The sequence below is a fragment of the Labrus bergylta genome, chromosome 12 (assembly GCF_963930695.1).
Source record: "Labrus bergylta chromosome 12, fLabBer1.1, whole genome shotgun sequence".
NCBI classification, from domain to species: Eukaryota; Metazoa; Chordata; class Actinopteri; order Labriformes; family Labridae; genus Labrus; species Labrus bergylta.
In genome coordinates, this window is record NC_089206.1 from 8,304,113 (window position 1) to 8,325,203 (window position 21,091).

The 21,091-nt window shown below is 38.5% G+C and overlaps 1 protein-coding gene across 7 annotated transcripts in view; it reads right to left on the bottom strand.

Moving 5' to 3' along the window:
• The window catches only part of camta1a (calmodulin binding transcription activator 1a), a 298,102-nt gene that overhangs the window by 273,789 nt on the left and 3,222 nt on the right, over window positions 1-21,091 (bottom strand). For 5 of the 7 annotated variants that reach the window (XM_065961236.1, XM_065961230.1, XM_065961231.1 and 2 more), the window contains exons 2-3: window positions 20,335-20,436; window positions 7,782-7,885 (exon numbers count right to left, since the gene is read on the bottom strand). In XM_065961236.1, coding sequence (XP_065817308.1) covers window positions 7,782-7,885; window positions 20,335-20,436 — 206 coding nt within the window. The remainder of the gene's footprint in view (window positions 1-7,781; window positions 7,886-20,334; window positions 20,437-21,091) is intronic. The other 2 variants (XM_065961233.1, XM_065961235.1) reach the window with 1 other exon arrangement.

Here is a 21,091-nt window from a genome sequence, read left to right on the forward strand (position 1 = left end):
ACAGAAAATTCCTGACCAAGCAATTCACAGAAAAAAAAGAGGAAAAAAGGTAGAAATCTTCCCGTCTATACCTGAATGGCTTTGCAGCTCAGTGAACACAGGAGGGAAAAGAGAAGAAGACGGAAGATAAAAGTAAAGGGGGGGGGGAGGACCAGAGGAAGAGTGAGCTGGAAGGAAATCGAAGACACAAGCTGGGTTCAATTTAGAGGCTTCCCACAGGAGGTGGAGTGACCTGTATCTGCTACAATAGAGGTCATGTAATTTTTTGTGGATACCCCCATCTTCAGAGGATACTCAGGACCCCCGCCTTGATGTGCACATCCAGAGGAAAAAGCAAAAGGGTACCCTGTAGCACATCGGACCCCCTGAAATGACCTAACTGGTAGGTTCCTATTACAACTGCCTCACTACACCATGGAGTCGCAATTGACACTTCACAGTAAGCTACACCGCTAGCAATCAGCAAAGCTATCAAGCTCACAGGAAGTTTCTATGAAGTCAACCATCCAAAAAGAAACTCTGCCAATTCTTTATCTTCCCGTCTTCAATTTTCACCAGTCAAATGATGAAGAAAGCAACATAAAGTATATTTAGAAATCTGTAATTGAGTGGAAACTACAGGCAGATGAAAGTATATGATCACTCCAAGCAGATGCAACACACGGACATAAATTAGCCTGAATGTTGCTATTAAAAACACTTTGAAAAGAAATAGTGAAAGTTGTCACTGCAACTCTGCAGCTGAATAACTGTGCCCACAGAGCAGCTAGAATAAATTGTGCAGGCATTTTGCCATCTAAAGCTCAACTGAGTAGTTCAATGAAGAGCTGATATAAATAAAATCTGAACCTTGGTTAAAAAAGATCCCCACAGGACGCTCCTGCACATACTTCATTCACTGACATCTCCTCTGTACCTGTTTCCGCAGAAACATTTCGTGCATCTCGCCCAGAATATCTCAAATGGAAAGCACCAACAATAACAAACAAACAAACAAACAAACAAACAAACAGATGGATGGCCAAACATGACCTTTAATTTCCACTGGCTGCTACCGAGAAGTAATGAACATTTCTGTAAACATTTGCAATTGGTGGAAGTCATTTTAATTACTCCACACAGAGAAAGCCATGCATGGTAAGGAGCGCAAATCAAGATAAACATTTAATCAAGCGTGACCTTGTGTTTAGTTTAGTGAATTCTAGGTGCACTGACATCCATAAAAACAGATCTGACAGCATAATGACATGAAAATGTATCAGAATTGGCAAAGAACAGTCAAATACCAGGAGATTTGACCAGGGTAGTTAAACGAGAAATTATTCAAATCTACATAAATATACTTTGTTCTGATTTGTTTTGTTTGTATAGGCTGTGCTGAAAGCAAGAATACTCAGTTCAACGAGTCAGTTCTCTTTGTTAATAACAATCCTATCAAATGGAGGAGGTTGGCCGTGGTTTCTCCCCTCTTCTTTGCAGAGAAGAACCCCTGCCTGTCCTGAAACAGAGACCCTCAGAAAATGCACAAAGAGTTATTATATTTGGTGAAATATAATATTAGGCTAACTGATCTTTTGGAAAAGCAATAGGCAAAAGTCATACGTTAATAATATAGGGTGAGGGGATTATTTAAAAATTGTCCAAAAACTACATTAACAACAGGATTTGTTACATCCAAATCTGTCAAATTCAGCTCAAAATTGTACATTTCATTTGCAGTATTTGACATGAGAAGCATTTGGCTGCTTAGCCTGAAGTGTGAACCTTTCAACGAGCATGTATACAAAAACATTATTTTTCATTTATTTTATTATTATTACCTTTTTTTCTTTTTTGCTGTAGTGAGAAAATCCTAAATGTGGCTGACTGTGCATTCCATTTAAAAAGAATTGAGATATCGTAGTTAACTGGAACTTTATTAAATAGTATAGAAAGCCCTTTTCTTTGGGAAAGATTTGCAGGCAGAGCCATTTATTATCCTTTTGTACATTAAATTCTAAAATTACAGTTAAAAAAACTCGAGAGGAGTCATTACTGCTTCCAAAGACCAGATGAATGAATAGAAGACTTAATCTCCCTTAATTATTGTATTTAACAGAATGCATTGTGTGTAAAATGATGACAGAAAGATCTAAGATAACACACTGGCATTGAGCAGGTTACCACTAATTACCACACAAAGCAGTGTCATTAGAAAACCCTGCATCCACCGTGCTTGTCATTGAAGCACCTTATCTAACAGTGTTACTGACAGTCTCTCAGCTCCCTTAATAACATTTGTTGTGCTTTTTGATCGCTGCTTCCTTTTCTATTACAGTGGCTGCCCGGTGAGTCCACTAAGTGTTTCTGCTGGTGCTCCTGCTCTGTCCTGAGCGCTGGCATATTGCATGTAGGCACCATGCTGTGGTGCTGCTGGCGCTGGCGTGAGGCAGAGAGGATTATTCCTGACGACAGGGGCATTAAATGTGTAGCGGGCCGGTGGAGGCCTTAGCTGATGCTCTCTTGTCTGTTTTGGTTCAGCAGCAGTTCAGAAGCAGTGCCCTCTAAGCTGAGCGGGAGCTCACAGCCGCACGGTGCTCAGAGCGTCGTGCCGTTCATTAAAGGCTGAGGGTGTCACACCAGCTTAGGCCCAGTGTCCTCCATCAACCGAGGCTTCATGCTGTACTCTGCATTTTTCCCATCGCCAAAACTGGCAAATTTTCTCTGTTTGTCACTGCTTTATAATGTCAAATTTGAGCCACTTGTTAAAAGTCAGCGAGGTTTATGCCTACAAGGAGGCAAACACTTGCAGGGTCTAATCCGGCGTGTTGCGTCAGAGAAAATATTGCTCGCACTTGTCCTCAGCACTCCAGCAGCGAGTCATAGTGCTGTCATTCACACAAAATGCCCATAACAGCTGCTACAGAAGTACAACGTTTAAGGGGCAAACTCAGACTGAAAAGTCAAACAAGTCTGAATAAAATCAGCTCCCTTCTTTGGCTGGTGGTTTCCCAAAGGATGCTACTTTTGCTTTGAATACTGTAATAATACACAGTCTGAATCACAGCTCTAAAGTGAACCAAAGTGCAAGAAGTCCAGCTTCAAAATAGCACAGGTAGAATTGCAATTCTCCAGCACACCTCAAGTCCTGCAACCTTCATCGCCCAGCGCAACCAAACATCAGGCTGACTCTGTTTGATCTTGAAAGGGATATAAGCCTAAAGCCCTTCCTGCGTGAGATGTCCTTCTTTAAAAAGATTCTAATCTCAACTGAAATGTCTAGCAAAATAGAGGTCATCGTGTCAGAGCACCCAGCAGACAATAGCACCCGGCTACAGACCTGAGAGGAATTCTGGGAGGATTTGTTTCTCTCACCTGGGAGATATTGGGACATCAATGGCTGAAAGAGCAGCCACACAAACAAAGTGAAGTGCGCTGTCATCTTGTTTTGTTTTCACAGATGAGAAATCACAGATATGTCACTGATTAAGCCACACTATTTTTAAATTTGAATTATGACCCCCTTTTGTGTTTCTATCAATAAAACCTTCTTTTTTTTTCCTCTTCTCATTCACCAGCACTCCCAGGTACTTCCCTCCCATTGTTAATTTAAAAGCTGATAGCATATCCGTTCCCTGCACACCGCTCATAATTCAATGACGAGAGCACCATTCAACCTTCTAAACTCCCATCATCCCCCTTGAATGTTGATTCAATTGGTTTATCTAATTTTCCAGTAAATGCTTGAAATGTATTCCTGCACACCTTCTTCACTTGAAGCTACACAAGGGAATCAGAAAGAATGAGACAGAAATTAATAGTTTTTGCATTAGCTTCACTTCAACACACCACCAACACTAGAGCTACTACAAATTCCAGATTCAAGTTTCCAAGCACAAGTTGCATCCTTGATTATCTCCACATAAAGCAAAATGAAGTGTGTACCTCTTCATGAATTAAACAGAAACGCAAGCAGCATGTGCAGCTGCAAAAAGTTTGCAGAAGGGTAAAATTGAATCTTTTCCTTCAAACAGTAGGTGTAACATTTAGTGTTTACAGCCATGTCCAAAAGCTTAAGCCCACTTAATACTAGACTGCTCACAAACAAACAACAGACACGTTCGAGTTTGACAGTAATTTAAAAGATATTTTGAGTCTTAGAAACATTTATTATATGGCCATATAAAGATAATTTTTCGCCATTTGATTGAATTTCATGTGACCGCCGCATAACACGAAGTGCAAGTTTACGTTTCAGAAAAAGTCCACTTTAGCATTTTTCCCAAAAATTAACTTTAAAGCAAAACAGTTTTGAATACGTATATGCTAATGAAACCACTAAGTAGGTAACAACCTACTGATTTAACAATCCTCCTTCACATGGACACTGTTTAAAATGTAAATAAATGATGTGAAAAAGATGTGAAATGTCACGTTCAAACTGATAAACTGTTTTGTTTTTTATTTTTATATCGTTGCCAATTTTATTCATGTTTCATACATGCCTCGATGTGTTAATAGGGGTTGTAGCTAATTGCAAATTAAATGTATGCTCTTAAAATAGTCGATGATATCAAGATAAACTCAAAAGTGAAAAGTTTAGATTCCTGACAATCAAACAGACAGCACATAGATATTCAATAACATAATTAGTATTACCAAGGCTGCAATTAATGATTATTTTTTAAAGCAGTAAAAAGTTGGTTGAGAACATTGAGTAAACAAAACATGTGGAAAGATATCACAGGAGCATTAGCGGCTCTAACCTACCAGACTACTTAGATTCCTTGAACATAAAAAGGGGGAAATTAGTGCATTAAGCATGCCGAGCAAGTGCCAGAAATATGCACAGAATTGATGAGGTGTCACTTTCACTAAGAGTCACACAAATGCACCGACAAGAGCCTATGTGATCCCTCCCTTCCTGTCTGCCACCAATGAGGCACCAACACTCTGATTTGCATGGTCTGCATAAAAAAAAAGGAATGTCCTTGATTTGGGGAAAGGTTGCCTTGCTCTCTGCAGCCCTGGAAACACGACCAGCATGCAAACCCCTAACACCACTAGAACCATCTCTTTGGCTTACTTGTTCAGTATCCTATGAGCCCATAGAATATCAACAAATCTGCATCCTGGTTACACAACATGGGGCTTTTCCTGAATGAGCCTCTTATGATTAAATTTGGTAATAAATGACACGGCATGCTAACAACCTTCGCCGACAGCATTTGATCCCCCCCAAATGCCTGGATTTACATTTTTAGATCAATTTCAAAGTCATGTTAATTAATTTAGACTGCTAGCAGCACAATGCAGGTCAGACAGGGCAAACAAGTTACAACATCAGCCAATTAGAAACACACCAGTGTTAGACATTTTTTCATAACTGGGGCAGTGATAGTAAGCTAAATATGACAGATGGAAACTGAAAGTGATAAGAAACCATCAGTTTTTCTTGCTGTATCCATCACCACTGTAATTTTTGTCTAGATCAGTTTCTCTACAACAGATACATAAATCCCTTCATCTTTAATCTAACAAAAAAGAAGCCTGCGTAAAATAATATTTTACTGTTTGTCAATGACAGATTGTCTTTTTGAATCTCCTGTTCCATCTGAGACTGTCTGGGGCCTTATCATCTGGTTGTTTTTCACTCAATTAACTTTCATCACTGCAGATGACTATATTTAAATGGTCACAATGTGTTAATCAAAAGCATGGATGGTTGCTTTTCGCATATTGGTTCTAAGATTTGTCATGGTGTGTGTTTAGGTCTAATTACTAGCAGTAATTCTCAGATAAGAAAAAAAATGTTTTCATCTATCAATAAGGGCAAACTCAAAGTGATATATTCATCAAGCTGTCTCCTGAGAAAGAGAACAGGTTGGCGAATGAATTCTGCAGCAAATGAAGCAGCATATAGTAAGTCTGGGTTGGGGAAATACAGTGCAACATGTTTTAGACTGGAGTATATGTTTGTCTACACGTGTAAATACATCGTGCATTGATCAAATATGTGACGGCTGAAAATGATGGCTGTGAGTGAATTGTCTCCAAAGATCAGAATGATTAGATTCAGTTGTTTTGGGATTAACTCTTACTTGTTGTGGATTTATTTATGTTTTTTTGCACTGCACAGATTATAGGATAAAATATTTCACGTCTTCCACATGCCTGTACTGGATTAAGATTTAAGGAGCCATAACTCATTCTGCAGTTCATTTTTCCAGGAGATTGATTATTCCAATCTGAAACATATTTAATTATGTTTTTAACTCCACAAACATCAAACAAGACAAATATTCTTTTAAGTAAATAAACATGAGCTACAAAAACAAATTAAAAGATTCAGGCCTTCAGGAAAGGAAAAGGAAGAAACCAAAAGCAAATAGCTTTGTGACGTAGCCTTTCTTAAGCAAAGCATTTTATGGATTTGACTTTCAAGGGAGGAAAAAACATGTAAAGTGGTGTGTTTATCTCCCTTAATGTGATGCAAATTTGAAATGTGAGACACCTTGAGCTTTCACAGCGCCCATGTTAAAAACTGTTTACATCAAGAGGCCCTCATGATGCTTGCTAAATAAGGAAGCGGGGAAGTTTTCTGAATAAGCGTCAACATGCTATTGACATCAACCTTGATTTATGCCAAACACGTTTTCCTTGCAGAATGAGTCAATAGTAAACATAAACTACAACGTTGGACAGACATTTTACAGGTGGCTCAGTTTAAATAAAGATATAGGGAGTAAAGAGTTTGAGTCTAATTCTTATATATGCCCAAAGTATCTGTTGAATCACAATTAAATGCCAGACAGGTAAAGGAGGCAATCATACATCAATAAGAGAGAACTTATGTTACGCAGCTGAAATACAATATCAAAAGAAGCTTGGCTTAACACCAAGACAATATATTTAGAAAAATGTCATTCATTTGTTGCAAAGGTGCTGGGGAGTGCTTCTAAAGCTGCACTTTATATGTTGTGAATAAATCACACAATATTTAACACAAAATAGAAACATAAAAGATAATAATTCCTGTATGACTTTTAAAAGAGGTAAAAAAAAATCATTTTGAACGGTCCATTTTCTGCAATCTGAAGGTGAACATGCAGTGGCGATTCTAGAGTCTGTTGGGGCCCTGGCCAAAAATCAAGTCGGGGGCCCTCCAACCAGCGCTCATCACCATCTTCCTTTTTTTTTCCTGTTTCTTTATTCTCTCAGATAGACGCATAACTGTTCTTAATTTTTCTTTGTTGAATTTCATTGACAAACTTTGGTTTTCACAGCAATAACACACACAATGCTTAGCAGTGCAACAAGAGTGAGTGCTGTCAGATGGGGCCTCCAGAGGGAGGTTTCCCTACTGTTTGGTTTACGTTTGTGAGCCCTCAGGGGCCCCTCTACTGGTCTGAGGCCCAGAGCTGTTGCCTGCCTTGCCTGTTGACAAGCAGCGCCTCTGGGAGCAAGAAATAATTAAATAAACTTTATTAAGCTAATAGATTATGTGTTTTGAATTATGTATTATTATTATATTCTAAGTTGCAAGGTAACAGTTTGACCTGCCATATGCATGTAATCTATTTGCCAACATCAACTAACTATACCTATCTGGCACCATGTAATGTATTTGAGATCTTACTAGTTTCATGGACAATGATATTTAGTGTTACCTTTGAACTCTTATGTCAAGGTGTAGGTTTTTTTTTTTTTTAACAAAGAGAGTAGTGATAAAACACACACACAGTTTTGCACAGAGGCGGATTGATAAGCTAGAGGTATGACATATTGAGCAGTGGCCTTACCTCATTAGTGTTCCACCGGTGTCTCTCCTTTGGCAGCGAGGTGCATTTTGGTAGACATTCAAGCAGCTTCTTGGGCAGATATATTTTCAAATGTCCATGTTCATCTGCAACAAGAGCGAGACAAAACAGAATATTTAGCACAGAGCTCATACCTTATTGACTGGCTCATCTCCCTCTTTATCAGTCTATCAGTCTCTCTGGAGCAAAAACGCTGACAGGAAAATAACTATCCCCAACTGAATTAGGAAAATTAATTTAAGAATAGAATATTGCATACATTTTATTTTGCGCTCGGCTAAATTATTTTACTGTGAAATGTATTCTATCAGGGGAATTCACCGGAAATTTTTCACTGTCAACTTGTAAAGGCTGTGTCGATTCATTATTTAGACACAATAAACACCCTTGAGTGATTTTATAGTGTATGGGGATTTAGCATGGGAGTCTGTGTGCTGCACAGCAGAATGTGGTTTATTATTCAGGGAAATAATTACAATTACCAAGCCCAATGCTTACATCATAATGCATGTCCTTCAATCTATAATTTACATTTCATATTCGGTTCACAAGCATCAAAAACAGTAAAACAGTAAACAGTAAAGATGGACGGATACATTTGAATGTTCGTCTCATTTTATTGCATTGTTTCTGCTCAAATATGCAGAGGGCTTAAGAGAGAACAATTTACATTTGTTTAGGGAGACTAACGCATGTAGAATTCATAATATAAAGAATTATCAGATTATAGTCTTGGGGTGTGTGTTTTTTTTTTTATCAGAACATCAGAAACATACTTAAGTGGAAATATTTGTAGTGATTATGATTAGCAGACAAAAAGAGAATAATCTAAGCAAGGATCTTATCATTACCAATGAGTATGAATGCAAAAATACAGTGATTGTCAATAGAGATATGTGAGAGGAACATTTGAAAAAAAAAAAAATTTTGAAAAATAATATCAGGTGCATCAACGTAAAGAAAAGGTCAGTTTGGGAGAGGTGAATGGATCCTTAGAAACATCAAAGATAGAGTTCTATCAGACCATGTCATCAAGGAACTATTGTATCAACATTTTCAAAAAGTACATCAACATTATGAGTGTCCTTGTCCATGTATTCGACATTAACGTTCAGGTGATTCGTGTCCCCCTCTTACACAAAATAAGAGGATTTAAATGTCTTTGTATACACCAGACCTTTAATGTATTTACAAACTGTACCACTGCATAAACTGAATGCAGATTTAGCCGAGGTAATGTTCAAGCTCATGCAAATGAATCTATCATCCAGTTTTTATGTGTGCGCAATGAATGTAAATAAATTCACTAAAGAATAAATAAAGCATTTATTTGGAGTGCAATTTAGCTTGAAAATGAATTACTTCTAGAAAGCAGCATTGTTTAACATTTATAGGACCGTTGGTTAGGGTAGGAGGGGGAAATATAGGCAAGCTTAGGGAGAGAAAAAGGAGAGAAAAGCCTGAATGTGAATGCTGACTATGGATCCCTGGGGTAGTGGTTCAATGGTTGACTATAGAAAAAATATGAGAAAAAGTTCAATCAAAGCAAAATACGACTTTAAAGGAAAAAAAATACACCAAGCAGTGCGCTTGATTATGAGGATAAAGAAAGAGAGTGTGGAGCTTGTTGTACATCAGAGCAAGAGGAGAGTGCTACTGCCCAGAAACATCCATATGGAAAATTCAATGGGAATGAACACAGTGGGTCCACAGAGATGGAGCTGGCTCAGAGCCTCTAAGTGTAATGCGTAAGGTGGAACATCATCGCTCCCAAAGGAACACAGGAGTAGATGGGTAGTATTTGCCATTTCCATCTGTACCTACAATTCTGCATGTAGACTCTGTTTTATATGAGCTGCACAGGTAGCTGTAACCATTCGCTTTGCCCAATTAAGAATCACATACAGCATCTGCTCCCAGGTACCACCACAGCGGTTTCACTGTCAGAACTGGAAAACACGCTGCAACTGAATGATCAGAGAGGTACCAAAGAAAAAAGAAAGGTGTTTTTGTGAACAGATGTGTTATTATATTACAGACATCTAGGCTTTCCGGCTCCTTTGGAGCTCCAGGAAGACTGCTAACAGGAGCTAAATTACATCAGCCAACACCAGCTATAAGAAGCTAGCTGGCTATTGCAGCTAATGAAGCGTTTGGGTGGGGTTTGTTCTTTCCTGATCATAAACTTAATTTATGACATAGTGACTTAGGGTGTTAGATGAATGGTAAAACATCTGACACCAAGAAAAAAGGACAAAGATGCCATTTTTAGCTGATAAAGTACAGGAAGCAGCATGACAAGGCAGCATGTAAATGTTGGTTAAATGTGCCCTAACGGTGGAGAGAGATACAAGTGCTTGACCAGAGGTGATTTATCTGGAAATGTGCAGCTGTTTCACCTAAAATAATGTGTATTACAAAATAGACAGGGTTTAACTAGAGTTGAAGTAATAAGACAATATTCATACTTGCATACAATGACTGACACACTGATTCAACAGCCAATAGCCAAGAGGTTGTGTGTGAAAATGAATAAATTGATCACAAGCTCAATTTCCAATACAAATGGCTGGCTTGGTTTTGTGAAACAAATGTTAATTTTTTTTTGTTTTTCTTCCTCAGAATGCTGCACAGCTAACAGACAGGAAGTGGGATATACTATTCAATGCATTCACATTGAAGAAAAAAAAAGGGCTTAGCCTCATAAAAAAATGAGCATAGTGGTTGTTGCGGAAGTTGCTTGCTATCCCCTTTGGTTGGCTTTTCAATATTACAATATCATTTTCGCTAGCAAACGTCGGTAATCTCAAAGTTTTTGAATAAACATCAGGTAATAGTGATTATTACACAGAGCACTGGCCACCACTTGAGCTACCTTTTACTGAACGTATTTATGAAAAACAAAGGGTAAATGTAAACCTTATGTGGGAAGATATGATCAATGTCTACATAAGATGTACAAAAAGGTTACTCTTTTAATGTATTATTGGTTCTATGTAAATAATGTGCTTTTAGACAAAAAAAAAAAACAGTTAGTTTAGACTGCTGATTTTTTTTTATCTTTCACTAAAAGGGTGAGAAGGAGCAAAGTCCTTCAATTTGAAGCCCACTCACAGACAAAAAATTCATAGCAAATCCTAACACACACACACACACACGTATACATTGCAGACTTCCATCCTACAAAATGTGCTCTGAAGATTTTCTCATTGCAACCGACAGACAGCAGTAGCAGCAGATACATATGGCAATCTGTCTCTGCACAGATTATTCAGGATTCAGTGTTGCCCTCTGGCGCAGCCTCCTATGACACCATTGAGACAGAGCTGAATTGGAATATGCCTCAAGTATGTTAAGGATTTTCTCACCGAGAGAGACAAGATAGAAATCTACCGTAGGAGGACATGTCTGTTCAATCTGCTGGCAGGCAAAAATACTCAGGATTAGAATATACAGCAAAGAGGATCTTGACAAATGCAATAAAATCTCTCACTTGGGTTTAATAATTTCACAACCTTATAATTACACCGGTCATTGCACAAAATCTCTGTGTAGTAAGTATTATATGCTCTACAACTCTCTCCATGGACCCATTTGCCATGCAAAACACATCTCAGTTCAGTATGCTGTGCACATGAAAAGGGGACCCGACTGCAACATGCATTTTACTTTGAAATGCCAGTCTTGTATTTGTCAGCTAACAACCCCCCAAAGCAACAGAGCAACCTGTGTAAACCCTGCAGGACTAACAAGGTGTTAACTGGGTTTCTCTTAATCCTCTAACCTTTCATGGACGCCTCTGAAATCAGGTTACAGCCAAAACTGGGGTACTGATCAGATTACTAATGTGCATGTAAACACGCTGAGTGCAAAAGGACATATCTCTGCTTTGAAGTTATTCTCACAAGAGACTACAGCAGACAGTTGTGACATCAAAACAGGTTTTTTTTTTTCAACATAACTTTTACCTTATCAAGTATAAATCTTAATTGGCTCATTAGTTACATTATGGATAGCAGAACTTTTCACCTGTTTTATAAGCTGATGAGCTATGTTAAAAAGTCAATTAAGGTCATGTGAGCCTATTGCTTACAGATGTTTGTGTTGTCTGAAATGTTATAATCTAACATTGTGGGGCCTCAATTGGACAAAAATCAAATGACTGCATCCTTAAGTATAATGTAGCCATGGATCCTTGGCAAGTTGAGACTTAATCTTTTTATCCTACAAAGGGTTTACGTTTTAGCAAATGGTGCATTTTAATGTTTACTGTTACATTTACTGTTTTTTTCTCAATAGGAAATTAGATCTTCAGAAAGTATAAGTCATACAAGACCTGAAAAAAAATGTGCATCATGTCTGTTGAGATTTGACCTCAAAACCCCAACATGCACCTGGCTGCCTCGGGGCTTCTCCTCTACCCCCTGCAAATTCCCTCACAGTTTGAAACCCCCCCCCCCCCTGCAGCAAGATACATTTAAGCATGTGATTTACAATTTTAAATTATCTGAAGCCTCTGTAACAGATACACAGTGCAGTGAGAATACTTTGTAAAGCACATTAAATTTAGCTTTAAGTGAAGCCCAACCTTCATGGGATTTTTTAGGCTAATTTTTCAACGGAGGGGAACTCCAATAATTATTACTGATGTGGTGACTGACATAAGGACGTTTTGATCGCTGATTATGCATCAGCATGACCAAGTAAAACTAACTCAGAAGACTGCTATTTAACAAATAGCTTAATCAAAGAATTTAAGTGGACTGCCATCCCCTCAGCTATTCTGCTGCATGTGCTGCAGACAATGCTGAGAGTGCTTTAAGCTATGTAGCGCAAAGCGTTCTGCTGGACAAACTGTGATGACTCCAGTTCTTAAGAGCATTTGTTTTTTACATTACAATTTTTGTAAAATAAGATTACATTTTTATACAGATACATCAGTGATAAGTCCATACCCACTGGATAATATTGGCCGACTGATACATCTCTGTACAGCTAGTTTAAAGTGCAGACTATCTGTATGAAAGGGTGAGAGTGCATTGCCTTTTTAACCACAATACCACTCTGGCATTATGCTTACCACACAGAAAAGGCAACTGAGTAGTTTTTATTGTCAAACAGTGAAATCTTCATGAGAGGCCAAGTCATTTACCTGACCTTAATCCAACTGAGCATGTGCTTCACTTGCTGGAGAGCAGACTGAAGGCAAAAAGGCCCAAAAAACAGGCACGAAATAAATATGGCTGCAGTACAGGCCTGGCAAAGCATCACCAGGGAACACGCCAAGTGTTTGTTGATGTCTATGAATCATGGATTGCAGACAGTCACTGAGTGCAAAGGATTTGCAAACTTACATTTAATATAATGAACCTCTAGTCATCAACTCATCTATGACATAAAATATTTAGCTAAATTGAATCCTGGAGATATATATTTCGCAAGAACATTTTCAAAATGTTTGAACATGAACTATATTATTTGAGTTATTTATTTGTTGCTATGGATCCTGAGGAGTTTTTTTTTTGTTTGTTTGTTTTTTTTTCCTTTTTATTTTGTGTTTGTATTATCTTAACATGTTCAAATGCCATCTATTCTTAACCTTTCAGAGTCAAATCGCTACATAGCTACAAATGCTGCGTTTTTACCCTCATGAAAGATTCAAAATACAAAAAGTTAGAATGCATAAAAACAGTATTTCCCCATTCATTTTCCTATTTGCCCATTGGTGACATTCAGAGACCTTTGAAGGACAAATGTTTTGGAAAAAGTCCAGAGTAAAAGTTATAAATCATGCAAGAGATCAAGTATCAAATGGTATTTAGACATGAATGAATGATAATATCTTATATGAACTTTTAGTTCAGTTTAAAATTCACATCAAATGCTTTATTAATATAATTTAGAGATTAAGACATGCCTTATGCTTCTTCTTTGCCTCATGGTTGGAAACACTTTTTTGAAAAAGGGGCGTGGCTCTAATGCAGTCCATTTTAGATGATGTGGAACACTGTGATTGGCTTATGGATAGCCAATTAAAACACTTTTGATTCCATTTGGGTGAAGTCAGAAGACAATAACATAAATCTAGATCTCCTAGACATGTTGTTTAATTTTGAATAGGAGGACCTGAACATGATGTGTTTTCATGATGAATAATCTGTGAATCATTTGTTCTTTAAATATTCTATTGAGACTACAAAATCAGAAAATTAAAATTTTTCTATTAATCTGATACCAACAAACAAATAACATTTTATTTTTTCATATTTTCAAATTTTCGCAGTGCAATGAGCAGTGTGCGCTAATTGTCTGCATGCTTTTCTCAGCACAACACCTGCACCGAGTCACACAAATAGTACAAATTGAATATTAAAATCAACTCTGGTCTGTGGCACGTTTTTTTATCCGAACATATAATAGGAAATATGAAAAATGAACCATTATATGTTTTATTTTATTAGAATGATTGATCAATAATGAAATTCAAATTTTATTTATAGAGTCAAGATAGTGAGCTAGGAGGATGTGGAGCCTGTGGACTTATTTACAAATAGTCCATACATGATATAGATATTTGATGCCTATGTGCAACCTAATGTGCATTTACATCAGATAATACAGAGAGCTACTACATTTTGTCTGGCTCACATATGGAAGACTTTATTTCTTTGAAGAGCAGGCCTAACTGCTGTCAAACCGTGCACTGTGCTTTGTGCTGTTAAATAAAGCACATTTTAGATTTTTTAGATGTTCAGAGTTGGCCTTCTCTAATCTGGAAGTCTTTGTCAAATTTAAGAAGAGCCTTGTTTTACCACAAGAACATTACTTATGAGCCTCTCAAAGAACACAAAGGTTGGACTCAACATCACTGTTGTCGAGTGCTGAGGTTTCTTTTCCACAACAGTTCGACTCTCGTAACTCTAAACGGTTTGTTCTTTCAGCAGCTATTTATCTACGCTAATAATGTTTCAGCTGCTGTATGTCTGCTGTTCCTTCCAGCACTGTGAGCAATCCAAAGAAGTAATTCTCAGTAATTCAAGCTCTGTCCACTGTGGCATGGAAATCCACATCATGTGCATCAGTTAAAAAAACAACTGACAGGGGAATGGCTTGGATATCCCTTTTTGGAAAGGGTTTACAGAATATAGAAAAGCTCTTCCTAATAAAACTGTCTGATTTAATCAGTGCATAAACAACAAATTACCTGCAAAAAATTGGCTTTGAAAATGTAAATCTAGCTCTTTTTTTTAAAGCTAATCAAAGCCAGAGAAGAACTGCACTTCTTTGCATTTCCTGTGGATTCCTTGTAAGCTTTAATATGTATTTTGGAGTCCAAACAGCAGGCTTAATGACTGCTTGTACATTAGCCAAGAAAGGGATACACAGAAAACTACTATTTGGTTGTAAAACACTAAAGTGCAAGACAGGCTGATACCAGAGCTTGTTACATGAGAGGATGTTGCTGAGCTGAGCTGGCACGCTGGAGCCAATTACATTCTCGGTCTTGATGAGCGAGCTCACATACAAAAGGCTAAACAAGGAGAGCTCAATTCAACTCAAGGCTACAGGTCTGCAGCTTTCATGTTGCCATCACCGGAAATGAGGCAGCCTGTGCATGCACCTTTATCACACCCGCCTCTGTCAAATGGGGATAAAGATATATATTTCTGTGTGCTGATGTTTGGATTATCACTGATCCTGGCTGCTAAGCAAACACTTGGGCCAAATTTAAGGGTATCTGTCATGCTAGCTTGCTCCAGCCCCACCCTAGAGACGAGAGCGAGGGTCATGAGACTGGAAAGGCTGACAAAAACAAATCTTTAATCAATATCTGAGCCCTGAACGCAAAACCCTCTCTCTTCCGTCTCTGTCTCAGAGCGCTCTGGGAGTGACAGTTTTTCTTTTTAATCTGTGCCCACATTGTGGAGAAATTGCAAGCTAATGTTTTGGCTATAGATCATTCAACAAATCGCTGCTGGCGGTGCATATCCAAAGTAACAGTTTGAATGCATTTTCCACAACAGTTCAGTGGCTAATATGGCTTAAGGATATGAGGAGCAGTGTAACAGTAGCTGTGCTTTTTTGCAGCTATACCTGGAACATGAGGGGGCTGAATCACAGAGGAACAGGCAGACTTGTGGATAAACATTTGGCTCTCATCTGCGTCCAGTAAGAAGTGCTGTGAAACTGAATTAGGCCCATGGCAATGTCTGTTATCATTAGGTTGGATGACGGCCATCCACTGGGCTGGACCAAAAATGCCCCTAAGAGTTTAGCTCCAAAATTAGCTCTGTTAGCCAAATGAGCTTAGCTCAGACATATTTCAGAAAGTGGGGTTAGAAATGTAAGGCTACCCAGAAAAGGAACACTCTGCTTCTTCTTGTGCACATAAATAAAATCTGAGCAACAAGTTATCAGTGGCATTGAATGATACTGGATGTAGATAACAAAACGTGTAAAAACTGAAAGCAAAACTCTAAAGATATGCAAAGAGAAGCTTGCTGTGATGCATAAAAATTTTGTCGGGAGGTTCCCCAGTCCGCCAATTTAAAATGTTAAGATAATTGTGTGTAAGCCGACTGTGAGTACACACTCAGTTTATTTAAACTGCACTGTTAACCTGATGCTGAAGTTCTATGACCTGTTACACCTAATGACATCTGTTTCAAAAGCTTTATTTTGAAGAAGCAATAGACTTTTCAACACTTAATCCTTGTATTATGTTCAAAGAATAACAATCATACACTTATGCAGTCACAGAAACAGTATAAAATCACTTGTTATATTTAAATCATTGTATTTGCATCAGCAGGGGATTTGAGAGAAAGCATGCAATTTCCTCCAACAAATGTGAAATTATAGCCAGTGAAATGCTTGAACATGATGAGGAATATAACAAGTATCTGGATTCAAACGTTCAGCTGGCGTGTGTGGGATGTGACATGCTCTAAGTATAATAAAGAGATGTATAGGAGGCAAGATGTCGAACCAGACCAATATCAGAGTGGACTTAAAGCTCAGACCAAAGGCAAAGGTGCAGCAGCAGGTTAACACGATGAAAGCATTTTGAAGATGTTGGCAGATGAATGAGAAAAAGAAAGTATTTTTAAAAAGAAGGTGGTCAAAGGAAATGCTGCGATGAACTCACACAGCCACGGTGCAGTGATAAACTGATGACATGCTGTCAATTAAAAGCGATCAGTCTGGTTGTGAGGCATGAAAGAAGGAGTGAAGGTGAAGAGGGAGTTAGGGCTGTTTTAACCAGCAGAAGGCTGTTGCACTATTTACAGTAATCCCTGTTGCCTTCATATTAGGAGATTCTCCTGTGATTTAGTAAGGCTTGTAAATTCTTGCTAACGTCTCTTATCATTTTCAGCCAAAGGTCATGACTTGCAGGCTCGTTTAACATTTTTTAAGCAAACATTAATCAGTCAAAACTTGCATGATGTAATTCATTTAACAGCGGTTTCTTTTTAACAAATGGGAACCAAAAATGCAATTCCCTTTTGCTGTGCGTAATAGATTACTTTTCGCCATATTTCTCCTGTGCGTCCGAATCCCTCATTTCAAGGTGCTTTACACCTGCACAGATCTTGAATATCTTCACTATTAATTTAACATTGAATCTACACGTAAAACTGGATATATTTGGGCTTCTAGTAAACGGAGCATTTGATTAGACCAAAGTCTCATGTGGGAGATCCTGAGCTGAGCTTTATCACAACAGAGTACAATAAGAGCAGTGTCAAATTTCCCCGGCAGTAATAGCAACGACGGCCCACAGTCCAAGGGCCGGTATCCCCACAGCCTGAAGGCTCCTGATGGGGACGTGTAGAGGCGTAGACTTAAAATAGCCATGTGTTAGTGCAGGACTGGGAAACCAATTATCTTTATCATTTGGCCTATAGCCCATTCGATAACACTCAACCATACAGTGAAATTACTAACCGCCCACCAGCAACAAAAAGTCTTCCTGAACTTCACTATGGTGTTGCTATGCTACGGCAAAACTACAGCAACAAAAGGATGAGTGTTTGACCTGAGACTCTCGCAGCAGCTGTTGTAAAAGACGCAAAAGGTGTTTTCCCTCCAAGTGAGAAACATTTAAAAGACTCTGGATGCAAACACGATTTTTTTTAATTAAACTTGTGATCTCGCTGAACATTATTTCTTTTGCAGTATGACCATAAAATATGCAACATATGTGGGGGACAGAATTAAGCTTTTTCTTTCATGTCAATTAAATTAGAAACAGCAAATACATTTAATGACAAACATAATGTCAAACGAATCATCTTTTCTTTTAATTTAATGGAGAAATAGTCTTAATTCACCAACAGTCCTAATTAACTAACTTAGCTGGCCAGTTGCAAAAGAAAGCTTAACTTTCTCATATCAGAGTAATGTCTACTGACAGCCTATTTCATTTGTTTTCATTTGCCAAAATGGGCAATCTTGCAGTATACTATCCACTCTTGGTGACTTCAGCATTATTTTTGGTTATTTTTTATTCAAAAGGCCTCAGCAGTAACTTTAGAAATTCGTTTTTTTTAATTAAAAATCTAACTAAAACGATTGATATTTACTTTACCTAAGTGGTTAAGTTGACAACCATCCAAACAAAACAACCTCCCTGAAAGCCGGCATGTATAAAATAAAGTGTTTAATTCACTCTTAAAACTTTATCTGTGACCACAATCCATCCAGCAATTAAATTGTCACAACAAAATAATTAGAAAGTCTGTTTAGTTATATACAAATGTAATGTTTCTAGGTGAATGGGTTGAAGATGTCTTTGTTTACTTTCCTTTAACAGCTTCACTCTGGACTCACTCTGGCTCCATGTGGTTATTATAGTATAGCATAATAAGGGAAGACTGTCAAAAAGTCAAACAGCTGAAAAAAAAGAAGTCCAGGCCTATTACTGGAAGTTCAACAAACATGCACACACGGTTAACTGCCTGCAACAAACTGAAAATGACTCTTTATGTGTTCTCAGCCCTCACCGAGCTCAGCCATCCATAAAAATCCCATCTCAAGGAGAGCAGAGGTGAGGTCTCCCCCCCCCCCCGCCTCACTCCCTCTCTCTGGCTCCTGTTCTCTTCTACCTCTTTCTCCCTTTTCGCTTACACATGCACACAAACAAAGCCCTTCCTTCTGTGTCATAACTACTCCCACAATTACTCAGACGATTGCTCAGATCAATGGTTTTACCTGCCGTTTTTGAGCGGCTGTATTCAGCTACAGAGTGTCCCGGCGAGGCAAGAAAAAGCTCCAGGCTGAACGCATTAAACAGGCTGTCTGACACGGGTACGGGATACTGTAATACCACGCAATAACATGAGGGAAAAAAGCAAGACTGGCAAAACGTATTGTCAGTCACAGCTGTCACACATGAGGGGAAGCCTATCAACAGTGTCCCTTTTGCAGTCTGCATCCCTGTTTAATAGATCCGCACAAACAGTCCCCTGCTATTAAATCTCTAAAAAAAACATTCCCTCTTCTAAAAAACACCCAAAATATTTGGTGCAGAAGAGCTCTCCCTGTGACAAATACCAAGCGAGGACTCTAACAAGAGGTTAGGGGGTTATTTCAGACTCTCTATTTAGAAATGACAAAACATGAGCACACTTAATTACCCAGTTTCAAGTTTAGTTCAACACAGTCTTCCAGCAGTGAAGAGACTGTTGTGTTTATTAACAATGAAGGGGCTCCTTTCTGCAGAGAAACAATCTGCTTTACAGAGGACACTTTATTCAATGGGTGCAGGCAGACGGAGGCTAAAAGAGGACTGAAACGAAAAAATCCCCCCTCAAACAAAATCAAGAGTTTGACCTATATTTCTGACTGATCTTTGTTTGGGTTGTGACAGAAAATAGCAATGGTACACAGACTGCTAAGTGCACTGAAGCAATTCCCACAGAAGCTGGTTTTACAAGTCAGCTATGATGTTGTGTTGTCTTTGTTCTTTGGCCCTAGTCGACAGTTCTCATGGAGAAAAAATGTAATGAGAGGGAGGCAAAGGCAAAGATTAATACATTTGAAGGGAAAAAATCTCAAAGGGTACAACTTTCTCTTCATATTTTGAGTCGTGCACCATTTCATTTTGCAAGATTTGAGAGTCATTATAGTGAACTTTAATTGTTTTCCCATATCAAATGCTTGTTTCAGAGGGGAAAAAAACTGAGAAAGGGTACAGAGGCCATAATTGATGGCTCAAATGTAAGCGTTCTCTCTGAGGGTCTGCTCAGGTCCTGATCCCCTGGCCTCAACCTGAAACAATCACTCTTAGTTAACGACAACACTTCAGCTATTGACAGCGTGATCCCGTAAAGCAGACACTTCAATCAACAGAGCAGCCCGCAGGAGGTGTTGTGTTGGGAGGAGAATAAAAGGAAGAAAGGGGGAACATGGGGGGGGGGGGGGGAACGGATGAAATCAAGAAGTAAATAAATGAATCGATGGATGAATAATAGATTGGCCAGCTAGTGGCCTCTCTCGGAGCAGCGATGCAGTATTAATAACTGACTCTTACTGTTCGTCTCTGTGTCATCACTGATACTCTTAGGTGGACCGTGGCCAGCATAACACACTGCTGATCTGTACATTCGATCCGGATTACGAACTTTCTTCAGTCCTTCAGGAGGCAAAGAGAAAAGTAGAGAAAATCGAGGAAAAGAAGCATTCTCCCAGACTGTGATTTCTAAGCATCTCCCCATGCAACAATATCAACAGAGGCTGAATAATATATTGAAATACATTTAAACACACAGGAGCTATTGAGAAAATATGATGCATATACAATGATTATTTTTAAATATAACAATAAAAAGGATAGATAAACGTGTGAATGCTGGTCTAAAACAGTGGAGTTCTTCTTCTCTTTTGACCTATAAGAAAAACTGCAAGGGGCACTGCACATCTGGCCTGGTTTGATACGGGTCAATAACACTCCCTATTATATCAGCTGTAAACTGAATGAATCAATACAATCAGTCAGTGGAAGTCGTGCAAATCAGTCAGTTAAGGTCCGTTACAGGCAGGCATTGTAATGAAACGTCTCAGCGACCACGAAACCAGACCTGGGTCCCATCCATCCATAACCTCAAGGATTCAATTAAAAAGCTAAAGGGGTAAAAAAAAAAAAAAAGTAAGTCCTGATTCAACACAAAACCGGGAGAGCAAGTCGTCCAACAACACAAGTGAGGTTAAATTCATCCTTCTTTACAAAACAGCCGAGAAATATTTATACCATTGCTGCACAAGCACTTTTGTAAGTTAATGGCTGACTG